Genomic DNA, 12,284 nt, shown 5'->3' with positions numbered 1-12,284 from the left:
GAAAAACGTGGGTGAATACGAAAAAATCTAATTTATCATTTATTATTTAACCTATTGTTTGTTATCAAGCACCTGAGCAGGTCGTCTTTATCCAAGTTCAATTAACCGTGTTTTCCACTCTCATTTCAATCTTCTAAAAACATCAAAGCAAACACTGTTAGAATTTATAAATGTTCTCTTATTTTATATTTAATCACATTACTCACTTATTCCAACACGCCCAGGTGACTCTTCACCTTCTCTCTCATTTCCCTCGGTGATTTTCTCTTCAGACTCTGATAACTGGGATTTCAGCTCTGCAGAATTCTCCTGTGTAGCCAGTCGTCCCGTATTAGTGGACCAGGGCTGTAAACTGGATGTAGATTCTTCACAGGCATCTTGCTTGAAATTATCCTCAGTTTCATGCTTCTGAAGTTCAAGACCAATGGAGAAATCATTCAAATCCTCATCTTTAATGGCAGCAGTCACCCCCATGAACTCCTCCTCCACTTTAAAAACTGAAATTATTTCTTCGTGATCCTCCAGCTTCACACACACATCCTCTGGTGTGAGCCACTCACAGTCCTCTTCTTTAATGAACACCGTTATTTCATCCACGCCATCTTCTTTGGCAGAGGCCATGCTCTGTGGGAAACTCTTCACTGATTCACTTCTCACATCGACAGCCCTGAGCTGGAGGTCATTAGACACCTCAATGTGTGGACATGTGAAATGAGAAAGCCCTGTGAAAGTAAAAGTGGGAGAATTAACTTCAAAAAGTCAGTAAAAAAAAATGAGCACACTTCAGGGTCACAGTGTCCTCTATGACGTTTGGTTCAAAGTCACATTTTACTTAATTTCCTCCCCAGCCTCACAGTGTAAAATTACAAATCAAACAATTCAGATGTGATCAAAGTGCACTGCAGACCTTCATTAAAGGGGATTTGCATACATTTCAGTCCCAACATGTAGATATGACAACACTTTATCTACACGGCACCATCATGTTTTGACACAGCAATGGCAGGTCTGTTAAAGCCGTCATATTTAGGGCTTTCTTGGATATCCTCGCTGGACTTGAGCTGCACATCGGCAGCTTCATTCTGTTCAGTTGTTATATTCCATATCTTATAAATGTGCTCCTATTTATGGGATTATGGGACTGCATCCCAACTGGGAGTAAGACATTCAGTGTTTGAGGAGAGTGGGTTTGTAGGAGGTTACTCATGATGGGTGTGTTTTATGGGAGAGAAGAATAAAAAGTGTGTGGCTAACATCAAAGGTGTTGTGTTGTTATTTAAGTTTAACTTTCGTAGTAGAGGATGGCTGATAATTATAGAATCCTGACTGCATTTGACAACATAAAGGCATACGAGAGCTGAAAAATGAAGATTTAATATGGACACGGGTTACTGAGCTTAGAAATAAAAAACACGCACTTGGGGTTGGACTGTCGCTTACAGGGACAACATTGAGATGTCAATTTGAGCAGAAGACCTGAACAAAGATGAAGGTGCGACTATTCTGATAGTAAGGCTTGATGTCGTGTTTATGGGAGAAAAAGGATCTTAACTATGAGGCATATTAAGATATTACAGAGTTAAAAGGGTGAGTGCAGTTTCTATGGTGGATTATATCATCGATTTGGAGCAGAGATACTCCTGATGGGTAATTCCATGTCAAATCATCACACATTGGCACCTCATTATCACAGATTTTAACAAAATCAAATATTCTGGAGATGTTAGTGACATTATAAGGTAGCTTTATTAAAAAAATTGGCCAATTTTAAAATTTAGGTTTTCATGCAACTCAAATTTTAACATTAAAATCACTCATAACATGGTCATTTTGGGCATAATATATTATTTTCACAAACTACAGAGCTGTAAAAGAGCTTTAAAATGACATGAGAACAATTTCTGTTCACTTCTATTTAGGTAGAAATAACCAGTCAAAGTCCTAATCCATCACAGTGTTCAAACTTTGTGATCTTAAATCTCCTTATTATTGTTGATCCAAGACACGTGCAATTTCAGTTCCATGGGTCACTCAGATGACAAAATCAGCAGGCCAAGTCTCGTTAAAATCTGTGACATTGAGGTCCCTAAGTGTGATGATTTGATATGGAGTGACCTGCATGTGTAGATATAACATGGCTGTCCTGATGCTGTGCGAGCTTTCAAGCTGTTGGACACGTTGTGTGTAGATACAAACCAAAGGCAGTTGGCATTAACAGCATGGATGGCACTTACTTTTGCTTCAGTGGAATTGGCAAAATGAGAATTTTAGTAGTAAAGTCATGTCTGGTAACAATGGGCATTACTGTCACACATGAAACTGCATATTTTACCAGTCAGAGACAACACAACAGGTGGCATTCGCAACGCAGCCAGAAGAAGTCGCCATTGCCAGGCAATAATCTGTTAGACAAATATGGTAGGAGATCAAAATGCATTATCGTCTCTTGACATAGGGTGCACGCAGAAGGACCCCATTGCCCTAACCATTCCACCCGGAAGCTCAAGGTCAGCATGTTTCCACCCGGGGACCTTTCGCGTGTAAGGCAAATGTGATAACCACTACACTATGGAAACTGAGCTACTCTCTGCTCTTTCCAGGATCACTGGTGAGTCGGATTCTGGGTAGGACGGCGGCAACAGGCGGTGGGGTCGTACTCGGTGCAGCGCCGCAGGCTTTTCCTTTACATCCCTGGCAACGGTTCATTGGACGCAACGTCCCCGCTGGAACGAAAGTGGACAACAAAAGAGTGGACTGTGCAGAATGGAAGAGACCTGCAGATGTCATTGGACAGGACGGAGTTGTGAAATGTGTCAGACGTGGTGGTGCTCTTGGAGGGCCTACCATTCTAAACTACGTAAATTCAACGGTAAAGGTGACAATCGACATACCACCAGCAGTGAGAAAGATGAAGAGAGAGATTTATCTAACACTACATCAGATAATGAAGACACTGAAGATGAGAAGGAGACTCTAAACTCTTCAGTCCAAGTAGATGTTGATGTTGAAGTTGAGCAAACTCACAGGATAAGATGGAGTCATTGTGTTTGTCTAAAAAAGGGGCAAACTGTGAGATATGTGCACAGAGATGGTGGCAAACAGATAAAGAATTAGATTGGGCTGGCAAAGCAGAACTTGGTATAATTTAGAGTTTACTGATCCTGACAGCACTGCTGAAGGGTCTGTTGGCACATCAAGTGTGGAAAATCTGCAAGTTGAACCAGAAACTAATGAACTGCAACTATGGGACTTGTGTGTGGAAATCACGGAGATATCAGCTGAGTCAGCAAAGCAGGAAGAGATAAGCAGCTGGGAAAGAAATGGAGCATCTGAGGAGGTGGAAAACCACAAGATGGATATGCCCTTTAAAAAGAGACTTCAGCAAGAATCGTACCTAAAGACCACCTAGTGGCACGAGGGTCTGAGGGGCAAGATAGGAGTGGGCTCAACAGGGATTCACCAACATGGGCATCAGAATCTGCTCACCAAGGTCTCTGAGGCGGCACTGACACTTTAAACAATGAGAACAGACAGTTGAGCTACAGCCCATAATAGTCGAGTCGTGGCTCTGCAGCTTTCACATTTTGTATTTCGATGGCTTCATTTGGTCCGACACAAACAGCCCGGTTTGCTTGAGTCCTGTTCTTCATTTAACACGGCCATCTCTGGTAAGATAAAGTATCAAAGTGTACAGAAATACTGAAAGTACAGTAATCCCTCGCTATATCGCGCTTCGCCTTTCGCGGCTTCACTCCATCGTGGATTTTATATGGAAGCATATTTAAATATACAGTATATCGCGGATTTTTCGCTGCTTCGCGGGTTTCTGTGGACAATGGGTCTTTTAATTTCTGGTACATGCTTCCTCAGTTGGTTTGCCCAGTTGATTTCATACAAGGGACGCTATTGACAGATGGCTGAGAGGCTACCCAGCTTAGTTTTCTCTCTCTCTTGCGCTGACTTTCTCTGATCCTGACGTAAGGGGATTGAGCAGGGGGGCTGTTCGCACACCTAGACAATACGGACGCTCGTCTAAAAATGTTGAAAGATTATCTTCACGTTGGCTACCTTTTGTGCAGCTGCTTCCTGAAACGACATGCTGCACGGTGCTTCGCATACTTAAAAGCTCGTATTGATTTTTGCTTGAAAAACAAACTCTGTCTCTCTCTCTCTCTCTCTTTCTCTGCTCCTGACAGAGGGGGTGTGAGCTGCCGCCTTCAACAGCTTTGTGTCGCGGTGCTTCGCATACTTAAAAGCCGTTAAACAGCCCTATTGATTTGTTTGCTTTTCTCTATCTCTGTGACATGAGCTGCTCCTGACACGCACTCCTTTGAAGAGGAAGATATGTTTGCATTCTTTTAATTGTGAGACAGAACTGTCATCTCTGTCTTGTCATGGAGCACAGTTTAAACTTTTGAAAAAGAGACAAATGTTTGTTTGCAGTGTTTGAATAACGTTCCTGTCTCTCTACAACCTCCTGTGTTTCTGCGCAAATCTGTGACCCAAGCATGACAATATAAAAATAACCATATAAACATATGGTTTCTACTTCGCAGATTTTCTTATTTCGCGGGTGGCTCTGGAACGCAACCCCCGTGATGGAGGAGGGATTACTGTACTTGGAAAGGATCGAAGATATTAAATAAATCATTACCATTTCAAATACTGCAAAAAATAAATACAAATAAAAAACTGTAATGCCATGCCAGCTGTAGATTTTACTGTATCCCTCCAGCAGCACTAGCTTGTGTAATATTTGTATTTTTATTTCCCAATAAACAAATCAGTCTCCCTGTTACAGTGAAACCGCACGAGCATCTTTCCTGATAAGAAAACACCAAAAATGAAATCTTTTAAATTATTTCTAATAGGTCTCAGTATGAGACAAACTGCTGGAAATTAAACCTGAACGCGCCCTGTAACGCCCTTGTTCGCCGGCACTTTAACAAAGTTTACCAATGACGGCTTTAGAGGAAAGAGGAAAAAACGTAAAGAACACGCAGAGCTCGAGAAAAATCAGAAATGAACGACGGGGCCGTGCGGGAGCGAACGGCTGAACAAGCGCGTGCCCGACGGAGAAAGGAGAAGCGGCGTGGAAAAGTGCACGAGCGCGTTGAGAGCAGAAGCACTCCCGAGTTAACGCGCCTCCACCAAGTCAGATGTAGCGTTACATTTCACGGGACACCGACCGGAAAATAAATTAACGTAGCACCAGGTAAAAGTGCGCGACCCCCGTCACCCACAATAAACTCGTGAAGGTGCGATTTGATTTGCTGTGCCGACGCCGCCATATCCTCCTCCTCCTCCTCCACGTAGCGCTCAATCCCCAACGCTTAAAAGCAAACTACGCGGCGTTAGGCACCTCCTTAAATTTAAAGCCTTTCAGCATGTCGCGATCTTCCTCATTGCTGGCATTCCCACCCGTGCGCGATCCCCACGTTCGACTCTGTCTCACCTTCCTCCTCTTTGATTGATCTTATGGTCGTGAAGAAGTCGCTGCACGAGGGTCTCATAAAAACAGACTAGTGATGTGCTGCTGGATAAAGACTTATCGATCGTTTGAAATGCGCCTGTCACGTGATTTTGAGGCCGCTAGCGTCATGACGTCATTGATATCTGCGCAGTCAGCAGCCGATTTGCTCAGCCCCTCATCTGCTGAACGGCTCCAAGTAGATATTGCTGCAGACCGGATTAAGATGGGCGTGAAGATCATTTTCGACTTTAGCCACTCTTATATTAATTTTATGTACGTCAAACCATAAAAGCAGTTGGTCCTGCTGCATCTGTAAGGTGTGCTGACGCGATTTTAAATCCTAGCTGGAGTTCGCGTATGGTCACTGTCCAAAGTTTTAAAAGAAGGAGTTTTTAAAGATCTATGTAGTACTCGTCTGTAAGTTAACAAAATCGTTTAGCAGACATTATGAACGATTCATATGGGTAACCTCGTTCCTTGTTGTGTAGTCTTGTCCACCTAGAATCTGCAACAAATTAATAAGCATGTTTTGCATAAGGCAGCACGTATTATAACAATCTAGCGACACCCCATGTCGATCATATCAGAGAGGCTAAGAAACGCATCACCAAAGCCGACTTGTATAAGCGCACGACACTCCTCATTAGACGTTTTTACTATTCAGTGATTCCCAGATCTGTAGCTGATTTGTATTATTGATTTCCAAAAAGCAATGTGAGTAAAAGCGAGCTCTGCAAAGCTAATCACAACTGTCGTTAAAACAGAATCAGTGCAATGGACAACGTCTTCTGAAATTTAGGGAAAGCGTCGGGATTTCTGCGTTAATGAGACAAAAATGTTGAAAAGAAACTTTGTGAATTCATCCAGAGGTGAACATAAAGATCACTCAAGTACTGACAAGAAGGAACAGCTGGATAAGCACATCTGGAACCAAACTTTCTAAAAAACATCCGACTTTGTCAGCAACATCCTTTCCTTGTGAATTCATCTTTTCAAAATAAGTAAATAAGTAGTCTTCCGAACTGCAGCACAACAAAGTAAATAGAATTCTTGACAGACTAAGCATTTGTCGTTTCTGTTTTATTAAATCATCTTCAGTCCCACAATCCCCCGCAGTCACTGACACGTTTAACGTTCTCTGCTCCTCATCTGTCGTGTTACCCAAAGCATCAACACTCAGTTTCGTTCAAGGCTTTACCTGTCATACAAATAAAATAAGACCCACATTTCCTCTATATACGTGTTCAATAATAATAATAATAATAATAATAATAGTAAACTGGCAGGAATGAAAAAAGCTCCAGATGGTAATATTTATGAGAAGAGCCCTCATGGCGTCAGGGTGAGGAGGTGCCTTGTCTCCCGTTACGTGAGCTCGTCTGCCGCCCCTCACTTTCATTGGCACGCGTTACACGGCGTTAGGCGTGGGGGGCGGGGGGATTGTATGTAAATGCAATGGAGAATACCGACAATGTACACCTTCAGAAGTGCAATAAATCGACTGTACACTGAAGCATTCCATTGTCAAACGTATAAATGCAAAGGAGAACATTTCAGACAAACGATGAGTTTTGTTAATTATAAACAATGCAACATAACTATTATATGTGTTGTTACTTTTTTATTTATTCTCACCAAACGTTACATATCTAAATGGAAATGAATATGAGTAATATGTTTACAATAATTCTTATTAAAATACACTGTCAAAATATATTAATGAACAAACTGAGACACATTGGCCTTTTATTACAAAGCGTGTGCGCTGTCATTTAGGACACAATGCATTGTTAACGTCACGCACTCTCTACTGACGCGATGTCACGAAAACAAAGAAACAGCGCAGTCCATGAAACTCACAGCCTGCTTGATTTCTGACCTCTTAAAACGGACACTGTTTCAATAACTAATTTATTAATATTAGATAATATCATACTTTACTGGTAGGGTACGGATTATACCAGAGTGTATTAAAGATGTTAGTTGAATCGACTTTCGGGTGCCGTGCAATACTAAGCGCTCTTAGAAAGAATTAAACAACAAGCAGGTCCGTTTGTGTAGCGTATTGTCACAGGGCTGTTCGGAAAACTCAATTCGGAATAGTAAATCGACAGATTTAGCTGTCGATAATTTTTAAATTAACTATTATTATATGAAATTCTCCGGTGTTGAGTATAACTGACCATAGCTAAGTGTAACGGTTTGTAATTAAATTATCAGTGACCGCGATTAAGAACTTATAATTGCTCTGCCCTATAATTGTCCTGTATATCACGTTTATGCTAGTTAATCAGAAGCAAAACCTAACAGTAACCTGGTAGTTTAGATAACAAAATATATTTCAGAAAGACAGTGAAGAGAGATTGAGCCAATATCAAGGGATTTTCCACTGAAAATTAGAAAAAGAGCACAAGTTTCTAAGACAAACAGTTAATAGTGGATATATTATTTTTTCTCGTATATTCATGTTAAGTTTGAATACACTTGGGTCACTTCAGATAACCTTTTTCATAGTTCTGTATATATATTTACAGTACATAATGGAAAATTTTAACAAGTAGCTACAAACAAAGGTCAAGTATTACAGCAATATTCAATTACCTCCTCTTCAAGAAAGTTCAAATTAGACTCTAGACAAAGGGGAAAAGAACAGCCAGTTATTATTATTATTATTATTATTATTGTATTATTTTGTAAAGTTCTTTCAATGATAGTATAGTTTGTTTAAACTCTTAAAGCAATATTCACCGTTTCATGCTGACCTCTACTGCATTCTTCAAAAATATTGCTTTTGAAGTTTGTTTTTTTTTTTCAATTTAAATAAAGTGAAACGTTTGTTCTTGTGCATATCTGTCAGTTTTAAGAACTTTATATCTATTTCATCTTCACCAGAGACACATACGTACATTCAAGTCCACAGAGGAGCCCACAGTTGTGTGTGGTGCTTAGGAGTTTGCTTGTCAGATTCTGTAGGCCTCGTCAGCCACTGATAACTGATTTATTAAATGGCAGTTATTTCTGCTTCCAGTAATTCCAGACAAGATAGGGAACAGCAAGGATCTTCCTCTCTCCGTCCCTCCTTTTCTATGACTGAAGCGTATGCTGCCTTCCTCTCCTTTTCTCACTCACTCCCACATTTCTCAAGGCTTTGATATTGTGTATGCTTATTCCATATGTCATAATGTAAAATATATTTTGTAAAAGTATAATGTGGTATGAGACTATTGAACTCTGCGGTGGGTTGGCACCCTGCCCAGGATTGTTTCCTGCCTTGTGCCCTGTGTTGGCTGGGATTGGCTCCAGCAGACCCCCGTGACCCTGTTCGGATTCAGCGGGTTGGAAAATGGATGGATGGATGGATGGATGGACTATTGAACTGGAATACAGTAGAAAGTCAAGTGTTTTCACCTATAAATACCCAAACTTTTATATACAGTAAATTAAAAATGTTGACTGAATTATTTATGCCAGTACAATGAATTGTATCAAATTTACTTTACTGTTCCTAAAATGTAGGCACTGAATGGCTTCATAGGCTTCCTTTTGTGGAGTGTCACTTTTTGACTGTTTTCCTTGTTCTTCAAAGATCAGTTTCATCTGTGACATTAGGTAGCATTAACTGAATGTGCAGGTCAGCATATTTATGGTTATGTGTAGTTGTTAGTAAACTGTAATGTATTCAAATGATTGAAATGCTACATAATTGATTTGCAGAAATGCATAATATTTATAATCTGTATTGCTGTGCCTTGTAGCATTGAAAGTGTGGTCCTCACAAAGGCACAGACAGCCCTGTCAGGTACTGAGTGTAGTGAAATGATTCTTACGACTCAAACACAGCAAATCTTATAAAGGTGACGATTCTCTTTTTCCTTTTCGATATCATTCAGTCATCAGTCAGTCTAGAAAGGAGTGATTGTCTGATTCAGGTAAACACTTTAAATTATGTATAACCTTTTACATTAGCATTTCTATTACAATATGTTTAGGTGAATGTTTTAGTAGTTTTTAAAGTGTACTTACATTGTAACAATTAAATGACCTGTTATTTGAAATGATGACTTTGGCCTTCACAAGTGACTACATTGTGCTAATTGGACTATTTTTGTCTTTCAGGTACTCACTTCAGTACAATTCCTGTAGACGTACAGATTGTCTAACAGCAGTGTATTAGTAAATAAAAATGTATGCTTTTCTCACTTGAGAGCACTTAGTCCTTTTGAATTATTTGCGCACTTTCTGAATGGTTTCCAACTAGACACGAACTTCCCTTGAAGATGAACTGCTTTGGTTGTATGTTGGAGTTTCTTTTCTCTATTTTACTCCACCTCATGAATACAGAGAGTACAGCAGAGGCAAAAAGAAGAGAAATCAATCGAGCTGAGCATTCATATTACAAGCTGTGGTCATATCGGTGTGTTCATAAGCCAATGTGACTGTAGTTTGAGTGAACGTGGAGTTAATGTGTTGATATTCCTAATAAAATACGTCACACTCTGTATTGTTTTCATTTTCACAAACAAGTCTTCATTGATCAAAAACATCCTGACTGCTTGTGACCGACGTGTTGGGACAGAACTGAGGTGAAGAATTCTGGATATGGACGAGGATGAAGGAACTCACATGAGTGGAAAATTAGACCAAAGGGGAGACGATGAAGATATTGAAGAAGTCGTGTCCTCCATGTTATTTACTTTTGACTTCATGAAGGATATGCTCTCATATCTTGATGAGATACGGGGTAAAAAAAAAAAAAAAGTTCCCATCACTTGCTGCTGTTCTACCAGTTAGGTTGTTGTGTTTTGTTTTAATTTTATTAACCTTCAACATTTCAACTGTAAAGAAAGGTAGGGATGGACTGGCTGTCTGACCTGCTTCAGTGGCACCTTGTCTACTCAAAAGACTCATATAGTGGATGGAGGACACGGGTGGGTGTCCCGACTGGGATTGTGTGCTTTATTAATTTAAAATATATTCATAATTAACTGGAAACTTGTATGTGTGGTTGTGTCCAGGGTTTGGGTGCTAAAATGCCCCCCACATGTTACACTCCCCTATGTGGTAGTTATAACAATGAGCTTTGTGTTTTGATACATCACTTTAACTTTCAGGACCGAGACTGTTGGCTGGCAAGTTCAAGATGGGAGTCGAATTAAAGGAAAAATTAGTTGGGACAAAAATCTGCAGCCGCAGGACTGAATATGAGAACTGCTGTATGAAACAATGCCATGTTACAAATCAGGATTATTAATATGTATACTATATGTGTTTGGGTGTGTGTGTGTGTGAGTGTGTGTACTGTATATATATATTAGCCATGTGCGCCCAACTACGTTGCGCATGTTAAAGTTGTCTGTGAAAGGCTCCCTGTTTAAACGCGGCTGTCAGTCATGAACTGGGTCCTTCGTCACACAGCATTATGATTTTTTATAAGGGAAATAAAATTACAAAACAAAACCCTTGGACAGTGATTCGATAGGAACGGCCTATTCGGAATCACTGTCCTAATAGTAATTATGTGGTGGTGGAGGAGCATTTCTGGTTCTCTTCGCATGACTTAAGGATAGTTAATCATAAGCGGCGTCTTACGCATCGTCTTCGAGACCTTCAAAAATATTGTCTTCCTATGTTGGGATGCTAGGTTCTTCTTGTTTTTCAAAATGTTGCATGACATCTACCATGTCATCAATACTGTCCCAATCAATGTCGGCTAAGTTGTCAGTAAGGTATGTCTCCATAGGTTCTGTGTCCAGAATCTCATGATATACAATATTTTGTGTGAAATATTTGTTTGCATCAGGAAGCAGTTTGCCTTGTGTCTGTGAGCTCAAAATCTTTACCTTTACTTTGTTAAAGCCTTTGCCTCTGGAGAAGACAACATACAATTGACCATGTGAAAACACTGGTTCTGAAAGTAATATTCCAACAACGTCGAGGGTTTGTCCTTGTGACTTGTTGATAGTTATCGCATACGCTAGTCGTATGGGAAACTGATGTCTGTGCATGTCAAATGGCATTTCACAGTCGTCCATCATATCGAGGCCAATTCTTGGAATTAGTACAGTTTCACCTGCACGTTTTCCAGTAACAATTTTTGCTTCAAGCGCATGATCAAGCATTCTGGTTATAATTAAACGTGTTCCATTGCAAAGCCCTTTTTTCATATTCAGGTTTCTAAGCAACATAACAATTGCTCCAACTTTCAGTGTCAACTTGTGTGGTGGCAATCCTCACGGAGTTAGACAATTTAAAAATTCAATTGGGTGGTTAAAGTCATCACCACTCTGTGTGACTTTTATTTCATCTACGCTGAAGTATGTTTTGGCTTCGCCTTCTAAACATTTAAGTACTTCATCGTTCAACATCAAGGTGTCTTTATTGTTAGGACATAGAATAGCTGTGTCCTTGAATCTTTCTGGTTGGTCTAACTTAATTGTCTTTCCAAATACTTCGTCAATTAAGTCTCCCGTAACTACACATTGTTCAGGAATTTCAGTACTTAAGTTGTCACTGTTCAACAGTTCACCGTTTCCAAGTTTCAGAAGCCAATCAGCAAAGGCCTGTTGGTCAGGATCCGTTCGCATATTTTTATGAAATGAAATTTTTTTTAAATATTGCCATAATGGGCTTCTTTTAATACAGGCTCCAATGATTGCAGCTCTGTCGCCTCTTTTTACAACAGGAAGTGTCTGGCAGAAATGTCCACCCAAAACCACTACCTTTCCTCCAAATGGAGTGTCAGGTCTCTGAGCAATCTATCGATCAGTGCTAACAAATATGTCGACGTCATTGTGCACTCGTCCCATATAAT

General features: G+C 40.1%; 3 protein-coding genes across 5 annotated transcripts in view; all 3 read right to left on the bottom strand.

Annotated features, from left to right (window-relative positions):
• Positions 1 to 12,284, bottom strand: part of LOC114652530 (zinc finger protein 664-like) — a 366,114-nt gene that overhangs the window by 96,074 nt on the left and 257,756 nt on the right. The window lies entirely within an intron of this gene.
• The window catches only part of LOC114652512 (tripartite motif-containing protein 16-like), a 979,029-nt gene that overhangs the window by 838,411 nt on the left and 128,334 nt on the right, over positions 1 to 12,284 (bottom strand). The window lies entirely within an intron of this gene.
• Positions 1 to 12,284, bottom strand: part of LOC114652503 (gastrula zinc finger protein XlCGF26.1-like) — a 39,472-nt gene that overhangs the window by 6,454 nt on the left and 20,734 nt on the right. For 2 of the 3 annotated variants that reach the window (XM_051927847.1, XM_028802871.2), the window contains exon 2: positions 207 to 722. In XM_051927847.1, the coding sequence (XP_051783807.1) occupies positions 207 to 621 (415 nt within the window). In that variant the 5' untranslated portion in view covers positions 622 to 722. Of the gene's footprint in view, positions 1 to 206; positions 723 to 5,455; positions 5,555 to 12,284 lie in introns of those variants that run through there. The other variant, XM_028802869.2, reaches the window with a different exon arrangement.

Source organism: Erpetoichthys calabaricus, chromosome 5 (genome assembly GCF_900747795.2).
Source record: "Erpetoichthys calabaricus chromosome 5, fErpCal1.3, whole genome shotgun sequence".
In the NCBI taxonomy this organism is placed as follows: Eukaryota; Metazoa; Chordata; class Cladistia; order Polypteriformes; family Polypteridae; genus Erpetoichthys; species Erpetoichthys calabaricus.
Note: the sequence above shows the minus strand (reverse complement) of the source record. Positions and strands in the feature narration are given on the sequence as shown.